We start from the raw sequence: 24,372 nt of genomic DNA on the forward strand, positions 1-24,372 counted from the left end.
TTGGTCCACACTAAAGGGAATTCTGTTTGTGTAGGCGAGGTGGATGTTGTGAGTGGAAATATCAATAATTTCTCTCCATTTACTTTCACTACCGGGGTTTGTTGTATCTATGTAGTTAGTCCTAAGTGCGCCTCTTCATTTGGCTTAACCCGTTCGCTGCGGTGCAAATTTCCCCACTGTGCAGGCGTATTGTACGCGTGTGGTAATTGGAGGCCCCCCAGGCGTCCGACGCACACTCCCAACGTGGCAGCCGGGGGCCGTCCGACGCATGGAACGCGTTAATCAGGCCCCACAAAATAGTCTGACATGCCTGAAATAGATAAAACACCTGCTGGAGGTATTTTGTTAGCATGGTTCAGGCAAAAGTACTACACTTGAAGTAGCCATGCACTGCACATAGCCACACAAACAAATGATAGCCACCTTCTGTTGTACTAGCACAGTTTGTACATAATGTAGGTCATTTTAGAAGGAACTATGCCCAGCCTGTTGGCTGTCATTCCACTTACTGGATCTGGCAAATATCAGGCACAATAGTTTAACCAAAAGTGTTCTTCAAAAGCATAAACAATTTTCATCAACTTCCTCTGTTATTCAAATACTTTGTGAGTAAGTGTATGTACAGGGCACAGCTAGGGTGGGCAACATTACACAAGATGAAGTCATACACCAAATTGAATCTGCTGCACAAATCACATGTAGACAGCAACAAACTATTTTATTTTTCAATAAGGTCCTTAACATTCTTTCCTATTTTACAATATGCACTTGGCAGTCTTATTTTTATTATCCAAAAAGAATATTAGCAATAGTGTTAGTTATCTGTGTAGAATGCTTTTTCAAAAAGTTGAATAGTTTTGGGAGAAAAGGCTGTGTTGCCTGGAAAAGAAAGAGATACGCATATATAAATATACATTTCAGTTGGGAGTTAAAGAAAAATGGAAAACATTTTTACATTTATAGGTAACTTGAACCCTGAACATAAGCTAATCATGACCAAACAGTAATAGTGGTTCATAAACTGAATTGAACAATTACATTATCTGCATTCAATACATACAGGTATTATAACTAATGTGGCTTTCAGTACACCTCCGGCACAAGTAAAAAACAGGATAAGTGTTAACATTTGTCCTGAATTCTTATGATTGTTATGAAGTGCTCAGTTGCACAATAACTCAGGACCAAAGTTTATGCTATTACAGTGTAGACCCTGCACAGCTGAGCTCCCCAGGTTTCCGAGCTCCTTGACAAGTTTCCCAGATCCATGCATACCTAACTGCAATGGTGTGGGTTTTGACTTTCTACTCTGGGATTTGTAGTTCTTGTTTATCCACATAAAACCAGGAATACACTTCCCAGAAGTCAAAGACTAAACCCTGTACTGGAGTAGCTAGTCAAGCATGAAGCAAGGATTCTTGGTGGTTACAAGGAAATGGCAGGGTTATAAAGGCCTGAAAGGTTTGGGATGGGCGGAGATACCTGATCCCACAATTCAGCAGCTTAATTTTCTAATCTCAGAAAGTGCTAAAAACTCAGGGCCCGATTCACAGAACTAACTTAAGACAAAATCCTAAACTTACTACTTTTGGTATTCAGAGAAGGCATTTAGTAGTAGTAAAGTTAGGAGTTTGTCTTAAGTCTGTCTTAAGTCTGCCTTAATTCTGCCTTAAGTCTGCCTTAAGTCTGTCCTAAGTCTATCCTAGGTTTGCCGTAAGTCTGGCTTAAGTCTGGCTTAAGTCTGTCTTAAGTTTGTCTTAAGACTGTCTTAAGTCTGTCTTAAGTCTGTCTTAAGTCTGTCTTTAAGTCAAACTTAAGACAACATCCTAACTTTACTACTACTAAATGCCTTCTGTGAATACCAAAAGTAGTAGGACAGACTTGAGACAGACTTGAGACAGACTTAAGACAGACTTAAGACAGACTTAAGACAGCAGCCTTACTTTACTACTACTACTAAATGCCTTCTGTGAATATCAAAAGTAGTAAGTTTAAGATTTTGTCAAGTCAGTTCTGTGAATCGGGCCCTCAGTGCCATGCCACAAAAATTTGCACTAGTGAAAACTAATTCCACACAATATTTCTCTTTGTGAAGATTATATGTTCTCACAACTTTTTAAATGGAAATTATCGCAGTATGTTTGAGACAAAGCCATTTTGCTCCATAGTTTATTACAGGAGTATCAGAGATAGTGTAAAAATAGTTTTTTTTCCAAAAGGCAATTGTGGATTAAGATTAGTTGAACTTTCTCTGGTGCTTTTTAAATGATGTATAAACAATACATATGTAAAAAAAGGTTTCACCATCCATCTGTAATTTAGACACAAACCTCAACATAACCTGCAAATTCAATAGGTCTGTCTATCGTGTGATTTTATGGTGAAGAAGTGGGCGCTGGAAGGGGAGAACTGATGTAAAGATGAGTTAAATACACAGGGCTTGGAAGGATGGAGGAGATGTCAATGGGGGTAACAGGATTGTCATGGAGCCATTTTAGTTTAGAGATTAGACACATCAGTTCTGTAGGGGGAGGGGCAGGCAGTATAAGATAAGGATGGATATTGGACTCCCATTTTGAAGGACAACAGCAAATCATGCATGTGGGGGTCAAATAAATACTCAACCATATGGCTCTCACCCCTCCGTTGATATTCCCTGTTGCTTAAATGGCTCACACCCCTCCATTGATAATCCCTGTTGCTTAAATGGCTCACACCCCTCCATTGATATTCCCTGTTGCTTAAATGGCTCACACCCCTCCATTGATATTCACTGTTGCTTAAATGGCTCACACCCCTCCATTGATATTCCCTGTTGCTTAAATGGCTCTCACCCCTCCATTGATATTCCCTGTTGCTTAAATGGATCACACCTCTCCATTGATATTCCCTGTTGCTTAAATGGCTCTCACCCCTCCATTGATATTTCCTGTTGCTTAAATGGCTCACACCCCTCCATTGATATTCCCTGTTGCTTAAATGGCTCACACCCCTCCATTGATATTCCCTGTTGCTTACCCTTTCTCTCTCAGAAACGTAACAGATCTGGTTTAAAAGTGTAGGGCTGCTCCTCTGAAACATTCCCGATGTGCCATGCCACAGTGAGTGCTGTAAAGACACAAAAAAGAGAATGAGGGAAACACTCTGTCAAAGTATTGTGCCCCTGTCAATGAGCATATTACACACCCCAAAATCACTTTCTTCTCTCTAGTGTCCCCAGTTTGCTCTGCATAAGAATTGTAAGCTCCCGTAGACTCTCTGTTACCATGTTGTTTCCAGAACCCACTTTAGATTGTATGTAGTGAAGTAAACCTGTACAATGCCAGTTGATTTTCTAGCACATAAGCATTCCTAGGACTAGTTAATTGGGTAGGCAAAAGGAACAAATGATGGACAGATTGCTGTACAATGCAAACATTCACCCCCAGTCACAAAGATCTGTGTTAAATAGATCGTTATTTTGGTCACCACCCCAGCTTGGACCCAGCCATGTGGGTAGGCCAGTAGTTGGACATTAAAGGGATGGAAGATTCCATTGCTGGACAAGCTGTCACCAACCAATTACATGCTCACACTGAAACTTATAACACCCTAGGCACTAATGAACCACTGTAGAATGGTATTCTTCCTTACAGGCAATGAAAGCCCCACTCAGAAGCAATTGCATTTTTTCATTCTGTGTTTAGTGTTTACAACTCTTTCCATTGATGTTTCACCTTCAGAAATGATCATTCTGATGCAAGAGAGATATTATCTTACATCTATACTACTATTATAAAGAGAGAACACAAACCTTTGAGCCAGGTAAACTACAAAAGTAATGCATCAATCACTACACCCAATACACCATTTGAAAGGGGAGATATGGCAGAAGGACATAGGCTATAGATATGTACACCATATACATTAAAAAAGCAAAAACGCCAAAAGTGGTAAAGTAGTCCTTTGGGGGCGTGGTCGTGGGCATCTCAAACAACAAATGTGGGCATTTACAGGGCCGTGACAAGTGCAAATAACAAACATAGGCCAAGCGACCTCACAACACACTTACATATGCACACATAGAGCGGAAATGCGCTTTCACTGAATTTAGAATGCACAATATGCAGACATAGGGCGGAAATACGCTTTCAATGAATTTCTAACAAACATTTGCAAATCCCAACACATACAGCGGAAATGCGCTTTCAATGAATGTAAATTCACACATACAGCGCGGTAACACCAATATACAAAAACAGCAGAGGTGCGCGCTATAAGAAATTTACACACATTCGTTGCAGTTACCCAGACAACATTGACGCCTTCGCATTAAAAACCGGGCGGGCCTTCCATCGACGAGGAGTGTCAAATGACGCCACACAGGGGGCAGGATTAATCGCATACTACACCAATCACAATGCACTAAAGAAAACACACACACAACTTCGGCATACCAAAAAAAAAAGTCTTTAACCATTGGCCATTGACCAACGACATCACAGGGGGGTAAACACGAACAAAAAAAGCCGACATTTCTTAACGGAGAAACGCAATAGACTGCGCATTCACAAGACTTTCCTCACATCTTGCGGACAAGATAAAACGCTTACAATAAGGCATAGGAATAACGAAAATAACACAACTGCCCATAATCACTCGAGCACTGCTAGGACTTCACCACACAATTGACAAAAGAAAAGGGAAACCTCTTTGAAGGGATACAAAAACGAACACACGGAAAGAGCCTTCGAAAGAAAACATTAAACAGGTGACACAACACTTTCCTCACATCTTGCGGACAACATAAAACGTGGAAAACAATACATAAGAATTAAAAAAATAACACAAGTGCGCCAAATCAGTTGAACAGGGCCAGGACTTGCACAGACAACTCTTCTGCAGGGCGGGGGGCGGCATCGTGAAGCAGCCTTTTGCTCCCGGACAACGTCGGGCGGGCTGCTAGTAATTCATAAGCAATCACACTAACAAGGAAAATTAAGACTCATTCAGTAACCGGGGGCTCGTTAATGCAGAAAAAAACTGACAACCTTTCCCATTAATTAAAATGAATAAGGAATTCATTTTTATTACAATAAATCTGCTTAGAACATGGAACAGAAACTGCACCGTTGGACATCTGTGTCAGCTTGTGAGATTCAGCTACACTACCACCGGTCTGTTGCACATATCATTGACCACTCCGCTCCAGTTGTTTGAAATCTCCCACCCTGCGAGGTCACATGAAGAGGACTGCATCATCCTTCATTCTGACCTAAAAAACATTCTCACCTTCCACTCCTAAGATAATGACATGTAGATTTATTTGCAGGTCACAGGAAGCAACTCATGAATGTGACAGAAGACCTCAAAGCAATAGAGATGTGGATGACTCCGATCAGCCAGACACTCCCTGGCTTCAAAACAGAAATCCTGGTGCTGAGACACCACATCTCCCAGACAAAATACTGCCACTCTGATTCCCAACCTTCTTTGGCGACATTGTTCCATGAAAACGAAAGTCAGGTCATAGTCTTTATATAGCCACAAACCCCAGTCTCAACTGACAGAAGCAGTGGTCAATACCACTTTCTACTAAATATAGCGCCTCAAAAAAATCTTGCCCCCATCCCAAAAAATACCACCTCTGGAGGTAGGAACATCAGTAAATGTGACTACAGCAATTTCCTGTACGTCACTCCCCCTGCCAAACCAAAGTACTATGAAAAATTGAAACTTGCCGTTCAACGTTCACCATTCACACTTGTTTTCCACATACAAAAGCATAGACCAATGAAACCTCAATAAAATAGTCTTACTTTGCCTAACCTTCAACTGCCTTTAAGGTTCAACACCCTTATACCTACAGAATACAATCATGCACCAACAGCTTACCATCTAAGATTCAAAGCAATCAACCTTTTAGTGGTTACTGGAACCAATTGTAGAAAACACTTCAGAGCCATTGGCTTTCAATGTTTCAATATCCTCCGTCCACACACTCATAATACTACTAGTAACATGACCTTCAGGAATCAAAACTAACCTCAATCAAATTATTTCTTGCACAACCACTTATCAATACAATTAGAAACAATAAGAATGTCATGCAATACCAGTCATCCCCTATACAACATGTGTCTTACGGAAACCTAGAAACAGTTGACATGAAGTGAGTGCTTAACTAAACAAATAAACATAAAAGTTTGTCAAGAATCATGGTGTCAGCATTAAGTGGTTATCCAGGGCTAGGTGGATGGAGACGACATCGGTCTGAGTTAGATAAAATAAGAATGTAGGGTCAGATTTATCAAGGCTTTGTGTTGGTGCAAAGTCACAAAAAGAGATGAGCACCGGTGCAAAGTCTTGATAACGTTTTCAATTTTCAGTGCAAACGTTTATTTGTGAGGAAGGTTGTCCAAGAATAATGCAAAGTAGCTGTTTGTGTTACTTTGCATTACGTTGCGTCAAGGGGTGTTCCATGGGTGGTACAGGGGCGTTCACATGTAATACCCAAGGAATTTAACAGAGAGCCCCATCTACTAATGGACGTAGACAGGGGTTTACACTAAAAGAATACGCCTCCATGAGAAAGGCACAAAGTAGAAGAAATAATGTTTTCTCCAAACTGTTCGCTCATTGCATGTGTAGAAAGAACATGTAAAAAATGGCAAAGTTTTAAAAGTAAGTCTGAGCAAAGTATGTTGTACTGGAGGTTTATCATTTCGGTATAAAACCTTCTGGTACAAAAGTTTCTGCATGGTGCTAGGCACCCTTAAGGAGAACAAGAACCTGGGAAAATGGCAGCGGTGCATCATCTTTGTAGATGTGACACTGTCCAGCTCTCTCCCTTCCACGAAACACACCACAGTAACTTTGCTTGTCGCACTGCGCTGCATGAAAAGGTGATTTTCCCCTTAGAGCGTAATGGCATTTTCAGAATGAGAAAGTAATAGTTTACGATATGATCATTTGGGGAAAGGGTATACAAGACTGCAGAACATTTAAAGACAATTCACTGATAGAGAATTGTAACAGCATGCACTGGGCGGTGAAAAAGGAAACACTCACACATGGGTCTGTCCACTGATCACTTACCCTCTGCCTTCCTGAAGTGTGATTTATAAGGCGACACACCAATGAGATGCTGCTCTCTTGTTTTCCATCTGAGGTGCATAAGTCTGGCAACTGTGAAGATCCAAAAAAAGTGTCAGGCAAGATAACTCCCAACAGCCACAAGAGAGCCCTTTATTTTTAACTGCCTGTAGTTTTCCTATTGTCATGTAATTGACTTTCGAAATAACAACCTACAGATGTTTTTCGGGACCAAAGCATATTCTTGAAACTATCGACGAGGAATGAATAATTACGTAGAAAACGGAATTCAGTTTCGTGGAGCTGTTTTCTGTGCATAGGGCTTATGCTTTAATGCATGGCAAGAAATCTTTAAAATGGCCATCTATCGAATAAAGCCTGAAAATTGCGTTTTTTAAGTGTCTGGGGAGTGGTCAAGCAAAATACGTCTTTGCTATTTGTAAGGAAAACTCAGACACTGTTTCCTTCTGTGCAGAGAACCATAAAGAAGATGCAGGAGTTAAGATGAAAAGACACAAAAGAGGTGATTCCTGATCATTAGCAATCATGGCATAAAGATGAAGCACCCAGAGTGGGCTAGGAGGGATGGAGATAACATCAATGTGGCAACTGTAGTTGGCTTAAGTTGGCCATTGATTTGGAATCTGATCTGGGTGCCTAAAACTGGCTTCTTTGAGCACTCTATAGTTATCCTTATGGAAAAAAGATGGGTTGAGGGATAATGCGGTTTTAGAATATCCAGTGGTTAAATATTTTTAAAACATATTGATCTAGGCCATTCCATTACAACTAGCAAAGAAACATTTAAAAAAACAAGCTAATTCCCTATTCCTTGATTATCTTTCACTTATTCTTTGACTTTCACTATCTTAAGGTACAAGGCTTGTGGGGCCAGATGTACGACCATTCTCTTTAGCGAATTGCAAATTGCGATGTCTGTGACTCGCAAAATGGAATGTACAACAGTGTCTGTGACACTATTTGCGATTTTCAATTGGGGCGCAAGGTACCTGCCTCATTAAAATTCAAGAGGCAGGTCGCAATTCTTGAATTATTGGGAATGGCCTGCAAACACAGGGATGGTGGTCTGTTGGAGATAGCAGACCCCAATGTCTGTGTTTGAATTTTTAATAAGCAACTTTTTTTCCAAATTCAGGCCGTTTGGGAGTGTCTTACCACCTACTTGAAGTAGGCTGTAAACTGCAAGTGTTTTGCAAACACAAATGCGGTTGGAAAAAAATGGTACACACCATTATGACTCGCTATTAGGAAGGACCGCCCTTGGCATGCCCCTTCCTAATAGCAACTTGCAAACACTATTTTGCGTGTCACTGACTCGCAAAATAGCGTTTGTACATACCACCACCTTTTTTTTGCGGTCACAAACGGGCCGATTCCGCGTTTGGGGTCGCTAAAAAAGGTCATACACCTGACCCCTGGTCTATTCCACTTTAAGTGTGGCAGGGCTGGGTTCTTACTGTGAAGATACCAAAAAAGCATTAGGCAAGATTCAGTTCAAGGGCAATCTCCTCTATCCACACGCATACAGTCTCTCTAGCTCCACAATGAAAGACATTTTGCTTTTTACTGGTGTGCAGCCTACAGGTGATCGTCTAAGTGAGAAGACAGCATATGTTTAAGTGCGACCACTTTGTGAGATGATCGATGATTACTTCTAACAAATTTGGCACAATGCCTAAAACATAGTTTGGGTAATGTGTAGCCCAATTAATTTATTTAGTGTGAACAGGTTAAAAATGGAAATTACATTGTTGGTATGCCGGAAGAAACATTTCAGGGGAAGGTAACATGAGTAATGAGTAACCATTTATCCAGACATCAAGGGAAAGACAAAGAAGGGTGTTCCAGGTCAGCGATGATCATGCAGCAAGGCAAAAAGCCTCAATTACACTGCAGCTGAAGAACTGGTGCAGATAAGAAATTTGGTCTGGGGGTACATGGCCCAGCAGCAAAAGATGACCAGCTACCCAACCCTCAGTATCACTTCAACCAGGTAAGGTGCCCCTTCTTTGCTCAGTGTTCCATCATGCACTGATTTTGTGCAGCCTTCTCCTACTTTACCACCACAACTTACTCTTTAAGCTCTGATTCCTCCACCCAGATGTCTCCATACAATTGGGTTCCCACTTCATTGCAGCCTACCCATGCCCCTGCACACTGCCACATTCAACCTCAGACTTACTTATCCCACACACGGCACTAGCCTCTTCATCCATTCATATGCATGTACTTTCATCGAACCACCTTTCCATGGACTCAGTTACTCTACAACCAACCAAGCACTAACTTCAATTTAGTTACCTTTTATGTTTAATGATCAGCAGTCAAACTTTAATCTGCAGTTATTTTTAAACATAGAGGGACAGCTCCCTCTTCTGTCCCTGTTTAAAAACCACTGACTTCACTGATGTGCATACCCCTTGGTGCCCTTACATACTCAGAGTATTTAAGGCTTATGTACTCCGAGTATTTAACAGTGGCACCGATGGGAAGGTACTGCAGTGAATTTGGTATTTGGCAGCGCTATTTCTTAGAGCATCCTCACATCCATTTTTGGTTGTGAGGGTGCATTTAGCACTAAGAAAATAGCAGCACATGCACACTCCGCTCCATTGCTGAATTCCGCAGAATTTTAATGTAATCCCACAGAATTACACAAAATCAAATTCGACCATTCTGTCTGCCCCATATGGTACTTCCGGACTTCAAGATTTGGCTTTGCAACTTCTCCAGCAGAAAGGCTGGCAGGCCCAGCAGAGTGTGTTATATACTTAGCTAACTTGGAAGGTATGAAGGTAATGATTAGGAAAATATGGAAATTACAAAGAAAAGAATTGGATTTTTTTAGCTGATGTACATGTCTTTTTCCATTTAGCTTTATCATTTCCTTTGGTACATAAACAAGGATCTAGAGTAAAGAAGTAATGATCCATGTGTAAGAAGACACCTGACTATTTTTGGAGGAGAAAACCAGTGATTACTTATAGCAAATCTGGCAAAGTCTAAAAGAATATTTTGAGTAAAATGCAGCCTAATTAATTTGTTTACTGTGACTAGATTTAGAACAGAAAATAGACTAATGGTATGTGAGAAGCCCATTGAGCCAGAAATAAAGGTAAAGACTAGGAAAGGGTTCGTGGGTAGCGAGAATCATGCTGTGAAGAAGAAAAGCCTAGCTCTTTGGAGGACGTAGGTAACATCAACATATTGATGGCAAGTGAGAAAGAGGGGTGCTGAGGGTGTACTATGCAGCTTTTACCTCTACTGATATGTGCATTAATTCACTTAACCCCTTCGATGCTATTGACGGAACGGTTCCGTCATGAGCGTCGGTTGGCCTGTGCTCATGACGGAACCGTTCCGTCATGAGCCCGTTGGCTCATTAGAACGTTCAGCACAGCGCAGGAATCTGCGCCACGCTGAAGCTGTTAAAATGTTCTTCCTTTTAAAATGCTTAGACAGTAAGGCATCCATGTGGTGCAATGCAGTTGTGACATTTTAATTTCAGCCCACAGCAGCATTTGCATTCTATTTCAAACCTCTTCAGTCACCCATGGCACTCTGCCTAAGTCAAAAGGTGATCATAAATGCTTCAGTACCATCAATATTGTTTTGAGGAAATCACAAGCGATGGCAGACAAAAGCCTTAACCTCTTAGCTATTAGGTCTTCCCCACCATCCCCCCGGTTATAAGCCTTTTTTTGGCTATTTGGGGTAGCTCGCGCTTAGGCCCCTGTAACTTTTTGTCAACATTAGGTATCCATGCCAAATTTACGTCCTTTTCTTCCAACATTATTGGAATTATAAAGATACCCAGGGTTTGTGGATTCCCCTGAAGGGGACCCAAAAATTAGCCAAAAGACTGCAAAGCACATTTCTTTTCTTTTTTGTGGAAAAGTGGGGAAAAAGTGCTGCAGAAGAAAGCATCAGTTTTTTCCCCTGCATATGGTATCATCAAACAGTTTGTGGTACTCAAATCTCCATCTTCCAAGCTTTGAGGAACAGACATCATTTTGTCAGAAAACCCATATGTTTTAACAGTTTTTTACTGGGACATAGCCTATTTTTGCTACTTTTTGTGCACCAACCTCCTTCCAGTTAGTGGTAAAAATAGAATTGGGAGCAATAATGGATCCTGGAAAACTATACATTTCTGAAGTAGGCAAATGTCTGAATTCATCTAGGGGTCATGTGTGTAGATCCTTCAAGGTTTTTTTTTTTAATAGAAACTAATAGTTGAAGATAAGAAATATTGAAAATGAGATTAAAAAAAACAGCTATCTGTGCCAACGTTTTCACCTATAACATCTTCTATGTATTTCAGATTTCTTTACAGCAACATACATTTAAATCCACTGGACCCTTCTGGTTGTGGGGATTTATAGGACTTGTAGGTTCACCAAGAACCGAAGGAACCCAGAGCCAATAACTGAGCTGGGTCTTTGAATGGTTTGTCATTGTGTACCGGGTATATAGCAATTCATTTGGTAAAATAAATAGGTATCAAGGACACCTATGTATTTCCAAAATGGGAACAAAATATAGAGTTTAGAAGCAGTAGCCATTTGCACATCTCCAAAATTGTGGAAACCCATACTAGCATGTGAATTATAGGACATTTTTCAAAGTGACATCTTTTTTACACATTGTCTTACATTTAAAAGGCAGAAATGCATACAAACTCAATACGGAATATCAGTTGCTCTACAAATTTGTGTTCCTCTAAGTTTCCCCATAAAATGGTACCTCACTTGTGGGGGTAGGATTAGTGTCCGCGTCAGGAAACGGGCCAAAAAGCAATGTGTACACACCACATTTTTACAGTAAAATCTGACCCTTTTTTACAGTGTTTAGCTGTGGATTTTGAACGCTAGCTCTACTGGAACCTAAAGAAATCTAGCATACCTGTACAGTTTTAAAAAGTAGACAAGCAGTGGAATCCAGAAAGGGGAGACTTGTGCAGCTCTCACCAGGTTCGGTTACCCAGTATCCCTTCCAAACCTCAAACTTTGAAAAAAACCCACAATTTCCTCACATTTCTGTGATGGAAAGTTCTGGAATCTGCATGGATCTACAAAATTCCATGCACCCCGAATTTCCCAAAGCTTTCCAATAAAAATGGTACCTCACTCATGTGGGTAGGCCTAGTGCCCGCCACAGGAAACAGGCCAAAATGCTACGTGGACACACATCAATTTTTAGAGTGAAAATTACCCTTTTTTCTCAAAGTGCCTAGCTGTGAATTTTGAACCCTAGGCCTGCCGACACCTAGGGAAAACTAGAAAACCTATAAATTTTTTAAAACTAGACACCCGGGGAAATCCAGGAGGGTTGACTTGTGTGGCTATCACCAGGTTCTGTTACCCAGAATCTCTTGCAAACCTCAAATTATGTCGCAAAAAATACAATTTCCGCACATTTCTGTAAGGAAAATTTCTGTAATCTATGTGGATCCACAAAATTCCACCCACCTCACATTCCCCTAAGTCTTCCGATAGAAATCATACCTCACTTGTGTGGGTAGGCCTAGTGCCCACGATAGGAAACATGCCAAAACGGAACGTGGACACACCCCATTTTTACAGTGAAAACTGACTCTTTTTTTTCAAAGTGCCTAGCTGTGGATTTTGAACCTGGGGAAACGTGGTAAACCTATACATTTTTGAAAAGTAGACACCCAGGGGAATTCAGGAGAGGGTGGCTTGCGTGACTGTCATCAGGTACTGTAGCTCAGAATCCCTTGCAAACCTCAAACTTTCTCACATAAAACACATTTTCCTCACATTTCTGTAATGGAAAGAGCTGGAATCTACGTGGGTCCAGAAAATTCCACCCACCCCACATTCACGAAAGTCTCCCAATAAAAATAGTACCTCACTTGTGTGGGTAGGCCTAGTGCTTGCGACAGGAAACGGCCCAAAACACAACTTGGACATACCACATTTTTACTGTAAAAAAGGACCCTTTTTTTTGCAAAGTGCCTAGCTGTGGATTTTGAACCCTAGCTCTGCCGGCACCTAGGGAAACCTAGCAAACCTATACATTTTTAAAACTAGACACACAGGGGAACACAGGAGAGGGTGACTTGTGTGGCTGTCACCAGGTTCTGTTACCCAGAATCCCTTGCAGACCTGGAAAATTACCGCCCCATCTCGCTCCTCCCCTTCGATCCAAAGTCACAGAGAGACTCGTGAACACCCAACTGACCGCCTTTGTCGAATATAACTCCATCCTAGATGCCTCCCAGTCTGAATTCCACAGCAACCACAGCACTGAGACCACCCTTCTAGCCACCACTGATGACATCCGCATGCTACTGGACCAGGGACACACGGCGGCCCTCATCCTGCTAGACCACTCTGCGGCCTTCGACACTGTGTCACACCGCACACTCACAGCTAGACTTCACGACACAGGAATACAAGGATCCGCCCTAGACTGGATCTAATCCTTCTTCTCCGGCTGAACCCAGAGGATCAGACTCCCACCCTTCCGCTCCGAACCCACCAATATCACCTGCAGGGTACCCCAGGGATCATCTCTCAGCCCTACGCTCTTCAACATCTACATGGCCCCCCTCACCACCATCGACAGACAGCATGGGCTCAGCATCGCATCCTACACCGACAACACACAGCTGATCCTGTCCCTCACAAAAAATCCTGAAGACACCAGACTGTGCTTTCAGGAAGGAATGAAGAACGTGGCGACCTGGATGAAGGACAGCTGTCTGAAGCTCAACTCAGAGACAACTGAGGTCCTCATCCTCGGACCCTGCTCCACTGCCTGGGACAACACCTGGCGGCTGCCTGCCCTTGGGATCCCACCCACCCCCACTGACCATGCCCGGAACCTCGGCATCATCCTCAAATCCTCCCTGTCGATAAACCGCCAGATCAACGCAGTTGACTCCACCAGTTTCAACTGCCTCGCATCCTCCATAATAACTTCAAATGGATCCCCTCTGACTGCAAAAAGACTGCCCCCCACGCACTTATAACCAGCAGACTTGACTACGGCAACGCCCTATAGGCCGGAATCAACAGAACTCTTCTACACAAACTCCAAACCATCCAGAACTCGTCCTAGGAACACCAAGGCTCAAGCACATGTCCCAACACCTACGCACCCTCCACTGGCTCCCCGTCAAGAAGAGAGTCACTTTCAAACTCATCACTCACTCCTACAACAACATCGGACCCAAATACCTCAATGAGAGAACCTCCTTCCACGCACCCAAGAGAAATCTTCGCTTCACCAACCTCGCCCTGGCAGAGGTCCCCCGCATCCACAGAACCAAAACCGGAGGAAGAGCCTCCTCCTACATCACAGCCAAGACCTGGAACGAGCTCCCGGTGAACATCAGACCCTGCACACATTCAGGAAGAACCTCAAGACTTGGCTCTTCGACTGATCTGGAGCTGTCTCCCCTCCCCCCCCCACCCAGCGGCTTGAGACCCTCATGGATGAGTAGCCCGCTATATAAACCCCTGATTGATTGATTGATTGAAATTTTGTAAAAAAAACAAACACATTTTACTCACATTTCTGTGATGGAAAGTTCTGGTATCTGTGTGGATCCAGAAAATTCCCCCCACCCCGCATTTCCCAATGTCCCACAAAAAAAAAGTAACTTTTGTGGGTAGGAATAGTGTCTGAGACAAAAAAATGGGCAAAACACAAAGTGGACACACCACATTTTTACAGTGAAAACTGACATTTTTTGGCAAAGTCCCTAACTGTGGATTGTGAACCTTAGCTCTGCTGGCACCTAGGGAAACCTACCAACCCTATACATTTTTTGAAAACTAGACACCCAGGAGAATCCAGGATGGGTTGACTTGTGTGGCTCTCACCAGATTCTGTTACCAAAAATCCCTTGCAAACCTCAAACTTTGCAAAAAAAAACGAATTCTCTCCACATTTCTGTGATGAAAAGTGGTGGAATCTACGTGGAGCCACTAACTTCCACCCACCCCGCATTCTTTAAAGTCTTCCGATTAAAATGGTACCTCACTCGTGTGGGTGGGCCAAGTACTTGCTGCAGGAAAGGGCATTGTGGAGATTTCAAAATTACCTATCACAAAACACATGGTTTTGCAAAGGGGCTTACCTGGGCTTTTGGCCCCACACTCGGTGGCCATCTAGGGAATCCTACCAAACCCAGACATCTTTGAAAACTAGACACCTGCGGTAGTTCATGGAGGTATGGCTTGTACGGACCCCCCAACGATTTCCTATCCAAAATCCCCTGCAAACCTCAAATTTAGGGGGGGCATTGGCATGCCAATTCTGGGCAGCCCCCACTCCTACATAAAAAAATGCCAGCGTAATCCCTGGTGACTGGGGGGAACCCCAACTGCCTCCTGGAGGGCAGAAAGAATTTGGACTTTTTTGAGGGGGTGGGGGCATTGGCAATGCCATTCTGGACAGACCCACCCCTGACCATTGAAAAAAATATTGCATTGCCTGGTGGGTTTTCAGCCACGCTCAGGGAGGCAGATAAGGGGCTATTGCCCCCACCTGCTCCCAGGGGGCATGTCCATTCGGTGCAGCCCCCATCCCAATGTAATAAAAAAAATCCATGGTCCCTAGTGGACTTTCTGCCCGCCCGGTGGGGGGGGGGGGCAGATATGGGGCTATTGCCCGATCTGCATCCATGGGGGGGGGGAAGAATGTGGTTTTTGGGGTGGAGCATTAGCATGCCCAGTCTGGGCAGCCCCCACCCCTACGGATGCATAAAATAAATAATCCCTGGTGCCTAGTAGGCTTTTAGCACCCCCCCCCCCCCGGTAAGCAGATCAGGGGCTACTGGCCCATCTGCCTCCTAGGGAGGCATAAAGACTGTTGCATTTTTTGTGGGTGAGATTGAGGGCATTGCCATTACCGTTCCTGTCAGCCCCCATCCCTGACATCTAAGGTACTTTCTGTCCCCGGGGGGGCAGAAAGAGTGGTTAGGGCAAAATAAATGTGGAGAGCAAAGGCCCTTGCCCAATGGACCGCTCCCCCTCCCTGGTGGCTAGTGGGTGGAACCCTGCTTGGGGATACCCTCCTGGGGCAATCCCACAAGCTGCGTTCCACTAGGGATGGGTACCATTGGAAAGGGGAGATTCTCCCCTTTCCAACAATATCTCTCCCAAGTGTTTCGGTGCTCGGGGGCTGAGATAGCACCAGGAGCACTGAAACAATGAAACTGAAACTAAGTTTCAGTTTTCTTTTTCAATGTAATGATGTCAGCTCGCCATGCGCGCGATCGTCATTACATTGAAAATAAAAAACAGGCCTCAGGAGGTTGGAGAAGCTCTTCCTCACCTCCCGAGGGGCCAAAAAAGAAGGAAATCCCTCGGCTGTTTGCAGTAGAGAGATTTAGTGTGCCTGTGCACATTACGGAATGGTCCCATCATGAGCATAGGAGCACTGGTGCTCATGACAGAACCATTCTGTCATGGGCATCGAAAGGGTTAATTATATGCATTATTCTCGAGCATCAGTATTTTTCACAGATTGACCTGCTATGAATATCCCCCATTATCAGACAAAGACCATGCACCATAAATGAACTGACATCAGAGTTTACTTTTGTAGTCCATCAATGTCGCCTTACGTGAGCAGTCATATCACTGACGCTACAGAGGCCATTTTAGATTGTGTGAGGCACAGCAAGTGAGGCAGACATTAACAAAGTAAGTAAACTGCATAAAGTATGCATACATTTCTTTGCAAGTGCTATTGTTCTCTTTTGAAAAAGCTATCTTGGTTAGGATATGATAGTGTCCTGTAGGCCTGGCCCCTAATGGTACCATTTAGATCAGTGCTCTACTTGCCTGCAGATGGAGGGATAACTGCAGCAATTCAATTGAAAAAAGAGGAGTACATATTGCCTTAGAGCCTCGGAGGGACTAACTAGCAGACTAGACTGATATTGTCTAGTAATGACTAAGATCTGCCTGATCAGAGAGTGTTTTGAAAGTTTGACTCACTCTTAGAGGAAGTGTGCATAGTGAGGAAAATTAAATTTTGGCCATGTTGTGTTCCCTAGCGCGTACCCCACCGACTCCATGTACCAGCTTAAAGTGCATGTAACTTCCCTCCAGTGCCAGCTATGAAGACGCAAATACATTTGCGTCCACCGTCAACTTGTCCTCTTTCAGATCCACCATGAATGGATTATATAGCCCGTTCCTAAGTATGCTATGCCACCGTCTTTTTGTAGTACACTTTCCACTTTTTCCTGCTCTCGCCAGAGTAGGCCCTGAATTCCTGCCATCTGAACCTCTTTTGTGGCTCCTGGCTCTGCCCAGGCTACCTCTGTACTCATGAACTCTGTCCTACTTTCAGCGCGGCCCCTCGCGCTCAGCTCAAGCCTGCTTTCTGCCAAGACTGACTATAACCTTCGAGTTATCTGTTCCGCTCCCCGAGAATACATTCCTGCCTACTAGATCCTGTAAACATCCTCTCCCGCTGCAGAGCCAAAAGGGCCGACCTGTCTCAATGCAAGTAATTCATAGCCTCCGTTGCCATGCTTCCATGGAAGGCCCCGTGCCCCCACGCTTCACATGTAGACACTCAGGCGCTCATACACGCATCCACAGTTAGCATAGAATAGCCTCTACCCTAGAGACCTTTCCGCCCAGATAGTATAGTTCCTAAACATTAGATATCAGATATGATAGAAGTACAAGTTGATCTGACATGCCAGACTTCTGTCTCTTTCCGTCAGTGTAAATGTCAAGACCCCTGCACCCCGTCAATCACACGTCATGCAGCTGCGCGCGCATCCAAGCTTCCGATTTCTTCCGATTTCTGCTGACATTGCAACATTCTGTTAGCACCACCCCTTGGTGCCACCCACTTGCGTCACCTATCAGTGACGTTTCTAGCACACACCTCTAGTTCACGCCTAGTTTACGCCTCTTGATGATGTATTGGTACCACGTGTATACTGTTATCTTGTCTTCTCTCAGCTGTTACGCCTCTTACATTGAACCTTATGATGTAAATCAAGTATATAAGCTATGTATTGTCAATAAACGAGAGCGCGCTCATCTATCCCTTCTGACACCCCTGTGGTGGTCAGAACATGATATTCTGATTCCTTTATGAGGAATAAAACCCTTAGAAACTCTAACACCACGGACTCTGTTTTCTTTCCTTCTGATTGAGTTATCATTGATTAAGTACTTACCTGCATAGAAATTAAGAGAGTAAATTAATTATTTACGTCATTTTGGCGCCCGAACAGGGACCCCTCCCCCACCTCACGCGCCGGTAGGTGCGTTGCAATCCGTGTCCCCTGCCATCAGTTAGACGGACTACACGTGTACTGGCAGGATTTCCTGCATCCCCCTCTGACCCACGGAGGTGACGAAGACTGCGATCAGTGCCCAGACGAGGCGGTGAGGAGTGCGGAGGATCCCGACCAGAGCCCAGCCGAAAGAAGCAAGGTCCGAGGTGTGAAGAGGCCCACCAGTTTTCCGAAGTTTTCCGAAGTTCTCCGAAGTTTTCCGAAGTTCCGAGTCGAGTCCAGTCGAGTTTTCCGAGGCCTTCTGTTTCCGTGCTTCCCGGTGAGTACCATTACTGGGTCGTATCTAGACGGGTTTGGGTACGCAAGTCCGGTCTGCACTGTTTTTAGGCAGTGTATCTGTACTGTTTAGCAGTATATAAAGTATTCCGAATTTCTGCACTGTTACACCAGTGTATCCGTACTGTTGAGCGGTACATTCAGTATAGGGGTAGTTAGCTATGTCTTCAATGTTTTTATGTGATTAATGTTGTGGTATGAATGTGACTGTTTTATTGTGTATTATTGTATTTCTTGTATCAACTAGCAACTCGTATCAAGGAATAAAGATCTAGCGTTCAGTAAAAAGTAAGCAGGATGCCGTTCCTCAGCAAGTTAAAACAGATCGGAACTAGGAAAGGGTTACTAGAGGAAGAAATTCCTATCCCCCCTAGGGACACTCCAGGCAATTTTATGTATCAAAAACACGGCATAGATGCCATAATATATCTAGATTTATGGGCCGATTACACCAAGCACCTAGACGAAAGACACAGATGGCCTGTTACCGGAACGTGGGATGCCGAGTGCATCATGAGGGTAGAAGAAGCATTATGGAAAAAGAAAGCTAGGCAATCCCAGAAGGACGCCATAGAATTTTGGCGTAAGGAATCACGTAAGCGTGCTGACAAAGCACTCCGTAGAGAAGACAGACTTAAAGAATCAGATAAAGAGCAAGAAAACGACTTAGTTACTGAAGGGATCCGAGTGAAAACAGAACAAATAGACCGTGCCCGAAATAATCTTGTAAACGGTATGTATCTTGCAGCAGATGGCACATCTGAAACTGAATCAGAAATACCGAAAAACTTACCGACACCATTAGTCCCAACTAAAGTAATGCATAAAACTACTAAAGACATATTCCTAAATTCATATCTAGAGGATGTAGTACCAGCTTACACCAATCTGCCTGTTCGTGCCCTGCCTACTGACAGGGATGGGGGTGGCACTGCGCCCCCAGATAATGTTCCGCCGGTACCACGACAGACCTCCCCTGTTCCGCCAGCTCCGCCACTCCCCCCCCTCAAAACGGACCTACCGAAACCAGTACTACCTGATCTTACTAAACGACAAATTCAAGTCCAAATTCAGACTCCGCGAAGAGATAATGCCCAAGCATCCGCCTCAGGAGGTGCGACAGCGGGTCTACAGACCCCGCCACCGACACACAGATTGCATTTAAGGGACACGCAGAATCCTTTCCAGTCTCCCTACTCAGCCCGGCTTGACGCATTCAAAGATAGGATGTCAGTTTGTAGATATGATCCAGTACCCGGAAAAGACGATCTAATGGTATTAGCATCACTCCGATTGAGATCTGCCACCGATAACTTGCTATGCTATGGAGGAATGCAGGAAATTCTCGACAGACTATATAAGTTCGTACGGACAGGGAAGGACCCCGAAAGTGTCAAAGCTGCCCTGCATAAACAGAAAGTTGGCATCCAAGCACAGATATTACGATTTTTCATAAATTGTGTGATAAGAGAACGAGACAGGCCCGAGACAGATCAAAGTGAGTTAGACGCATTAAACAAGTGGGGTCAAAGTATAGCAGACGCAAAACATGACAAGGGGACTTGCATAGCCACTATGTCCCAGAAAATTAGAAAGGCAGTATTAACTGCACATCAGGAAGGAAATGATAAAACTTCCTCCGAGGAGGAAGATGAAGATGAAACATCAGGAAAGTCTACAGATATAATAGCGTATGTAGGTAAGGGAAATTACCTCAGGAAAGGCATCCGTCCGGAGAGCAAGAGAGTCCTTTTCTCTGCTTTAACAAACCCGAATTCTTCAGAACATCAGTTCCAGGAAACTGATAAAAGGCTTCGAGATCGAGTAGGGTACCATGTACTCAATTCTATGGATGAACAGGAACTAGCCCGGTCAGCCGTGTTGTGGGCCGAAAACCCAGACATATATAATGATGACACGTTAGTGCAGACATTCCTGAACCTTTCCCCGGAAGAGCAGAAAATAGCAGGTGTATACATGATTCAGCACCTCCTCATCAAGTTCAGAAACCATCATTCTGATCCAGGTCCCTTACACGAAACATTAGAAGCACTACTCATGGATAGATGGAGAGGTTTTAGTACCAAATTAATACAAATAATTCTAGAACAACGACGTAAGTATAACACCTTCCTGAGCTCTGAATATGTTCCCGCCCCGCCTCCAGAAAGAAAAACGTACCACATGCAATGCGGTGGTGGCATGGAAAGCCAGAATCCCTTACGAGAAGTACATCCAGTTATGGGTGAGGATCGTGTCCTGAAACGTGTGTATGTTCACACACCACTGACTAAGTTAGAACTATTAGAAATGAAGAAATTAGTTCCGTGCCATGATAAAGACCCTGCAGGTTTTCACAGAGAGCTTAAAGACATGTTACTGATGGGAGATTACACGTATGATGATATTATGAAAATGTTAAAAGTACTGTTGCCCACGGGCATTTACGAGAAATTAAAGGAGAAGGATTGGGAAGTGGGAGAGTCAAAGATAGCATGGGCAGAAATAGAAGACGAAGAAAAGAAACGAGTCCCAGGGGTAGGCCTTGGGGATCTGACTAAAGCATTACCAGGTTTAATAGTACAGGTTCTGCCACGATTATTGACAACTAGAAAGGAAGATTGGGACGCAATCTCGTCCTGCAAACAGAAACAAGATGAAGATACTAGTGACTTTTATTCAAGATTCGAGAAATGTTTCATTATCAATAGTGGCCTAAAAACTAGTAGCGAGTCATATCCACACCTTTTTGTAACAAAATTAGTAGAGAACGCCCTACCCCTAGTTAAAAATAGAGTGTACAAGGTTGAAAGTACTTGGCAGGCAAATACGCCATCACAGATGTTACAAATGTTACAATATCACCAGAATAGAATTAGGGAAGAACAAGACCAGGAACAGAAACGTATGAAAGACACGAAAATGAAAATGTTAGTAGCTCAGACAATTCCAGCCGAGGGTCATAGAAAAGGTGGGGCCCAGACCAATCATTCTGCCGCTCCCGTTAAAGGAACATGTAATTATTGCAAGCAGCCAGGTCACTACGTACATGAATGTCCAGTCCTGAAACATAACATCGAGACAGGTAAAACTAAAGAAAGACCGCGTCCGCCTAGACATGAACAGGGTCATCAACAGACCTCACAGAACGAACAGCCAATGCAGAATACCCAGCCTATGCATGATCAGTCCCATACAGTACAGACAGTAGCAGTACCGCAGCCACAGCATGCTCAGACACAGCCCGCTGCCGCAACCCGACAAGTATCACAACAGATGTACCAGTATGCCCAGTCGGCATATCCAGATTATCAGCGTTATACATGAAACAGCCTAGGGAGGGAAAGTGATTTGCCTCTTATTGAAATTCCTGTAGATCAAGAAGGTCCTTATGTACATAGTCACGTATTAGGAAAAGACAGAAAGTTTTTAATTGACACAGGGGCAAGTCGCACTACTATAAGTCATAATGAAGTTCCAGGGGCACCCCTCTCAGGCTCACAGAATGTTTCCCTTGGTTTTTCAGGACAGCCTATTGTAAATGAAGTATCAGAACCAGTACCACTAGCTGTGGGTCCATTATCTCGAGTTACAGATTTGTTACTTACGAAATCATGTCCCGAAAATCTGTTAGGAATTAAAACACTGAAGGCTCTAGGAGCTATAATTTGCTGTTCCCCGGAGGGAGTCAGACTCTTTCTACGGGATTTCAAGGGTCATTATGTTCTACGTGACTTTGATGTCAGACTGAAAAATGTACCAGATCACTTATGGGCAAAAGGCCCAGCTGATGTAGGTTGTATGCATATCACACCATACCGTGTTACACTCAAGACAGGAGTTGTTCTACCAAGAATCAGACAATACAAGTTACCACCCGATGCTGTAGTGGCTTTACTGAAAATCATTGAAGAGCTTATTGCCCAAGGTGTGGTCGTAGAGACCGACTCCAATATCTGTAATTCACCTATCATTCCAATTCTTAAACGTACAGACCGCAATGCACCGCCAGTATACCGGCTGGTGATTGATCTTCGAGAACTGAACAAATGCATTGTACCACAGTATCCTGTGGTCCCCGATATCTCCTCCCTGTTAACTGCTATTGATTCAGAAGCAACGTTCTTTACTGTAATCGATCTCAAGAACGCTTTCTTCAGTGTACCTATTGACCCGGAGAGCCAATATCTCTTCGGATTCAGTTTAAATGGACGAAGTTTCAAATTTTCCCGCGCACCTCAAGGATTTACAGAAAGCCCCAGCATCTATAGTCAAGCACTGAAAAGACAACTAGATTGTATCCAAATGCCAGTTAATACCGCTTTACTACAGTACGTCGATGATCTGCTGATCACCGCACGAAGTGAACCCGAATGTGAACAAGCATCTCTGATAGTTTTGCATTTCCTAGCCGACAAGGGACACAAGGTGTCTCCTTCGAAGCTACAATTCTGTGTTCAGCAAGTTGTGTACTTGGGTCACTTGCTGTCCAAAGTGGGGAGACAGCTCACTCCCGATCGCATTCAGTTAATTGTAAACATGCCACGACCCCAGACGCAAAAGGAAGTGCGGGCCTTCATAGGCCTCACCTCGTACTGCAGACAATGGATTCCCCAATATGCATTTCTAGCTAAACCACTCATCCAGTTAACGACACAGGAGGCAGCGACTTCGACTGTCCTCCCTTGGACTCAGGAACACACACAAGCCTTTGAGGAACTAAAGAAAGCTTTATGCCAAGCACCAGTTTTAGCGACACCATGTTACAGCAAACCGTTTACACTTTTTGTTACAGAACGTGACGGTACAGCATTGTCTGTCCTCACTCAAGATCAAGCAGGTTCACATAAGCCTTGCGCTTATTTTTCAAGCACATTGGATTCAGTAGCACAGGCACTCCCTGCATGTTTAAAGTCAGTGGCAGCAACAGCGTTAGCAATCAGACAAAGCGATTCAATTGTTCTAGGTCAACAGTTAACAGTACAAGTTCCACATTCTGTAGAGGTTCTGTTAAACAGAACCCAGACTCAACACTTGACTATAGCACGACTGACAGGTTACGAATTGACATTATTCCAGCCACACATAGAAATCAGACGCTGCAGTATCTTGAACCCAGCAACATTGTTACCTACAGTTATGACAGATCCAGCTCCACATGATTGTATAGAGATTATTAATGCAGTAACAAAGCCCAGACGAGATTTAACAGATGTTCCATTGACAAATCCAGACCTGACACTTTATGTGGATGGTTCATGCATGAGAACAAGTACAGGAGAGTTAGTGGCCGCATATGCAGTGACCACTGAAACTGAAGTTAAAGAAACACATCGTATTGATACATTGTCTGCTCAAGCGGCAGAGCTCATCGCTCTGACCCGAGCCTGTATTCTAGCGAAGAACAGGAATGTTAACATATACACAGATTCCCGTTATGCGTTCGGAGTCGTACACGACTTCGGTATGCTCTGGCAAGAAAGAGGGTTTCTGACCTCTCATGGTACAAAGATACAGCATGGTCCTCTCATTCAAGCACTGCTAGAAGCAATACATCTGCCTTCAGCCATTTCAGTCATGAAGTGTAAAGCACATACTAAAGCCACAGATTCTGTTTCCCAGGGTAATGACCTGGCAGATCAGACAGCAAAACATACAGCACTGACTCACACTCAGACAACTGACACGACAAAGAT

At 43.7% G+C, this 24,372-nt stretch overlaps 1 protein-coding gene across 1 annotated transcript in view; it reads right to left on the minus strand.

The window, feature by feature from the left end:
- Window positions 1-786: 786 nt before the first annotated feature.
- The window catches only part of LOC147708652 (uncharacterized), a 334,370-nt gene continuing 310,784 nt past the window's right edge, over window positions 787-24,372 (minus strand). The window contains exons 21-23 of the mRNA XM_086925378.1: window positions 7,078-7,167; window positions 3,019-3,108; window positions 787-879 (exon numbers count right to left, since the gene is read on the minus strand). Coding sequence (XP_086781504.1) covers window positions 787-879; window positions 3,019-3,108; window positions 7,078-7,167 — 273 coding nt within the window. The remainder of the gene's footprint in view (window positions 880-3,018; window positions 3,109-7,077; window positions 7,168-24,372) is intronic.

The sequence above is a fragment of the Lissotriton vulgaris genome, chromosome 6 (genome assembly GCF_964263255.1).
Source record: "Lissotriton vulgaris chromosome 6, aLisVul1.2, whole genome shotgun sequence".
In the NCBI taxonomy this organism is placed as follows: domain Eukaryota; kingdom Metazoa; phylum Chordata; class Amphibia; order Caudata; family Salamandridae; genus Lissotriton; species Lissotriton vulgaris.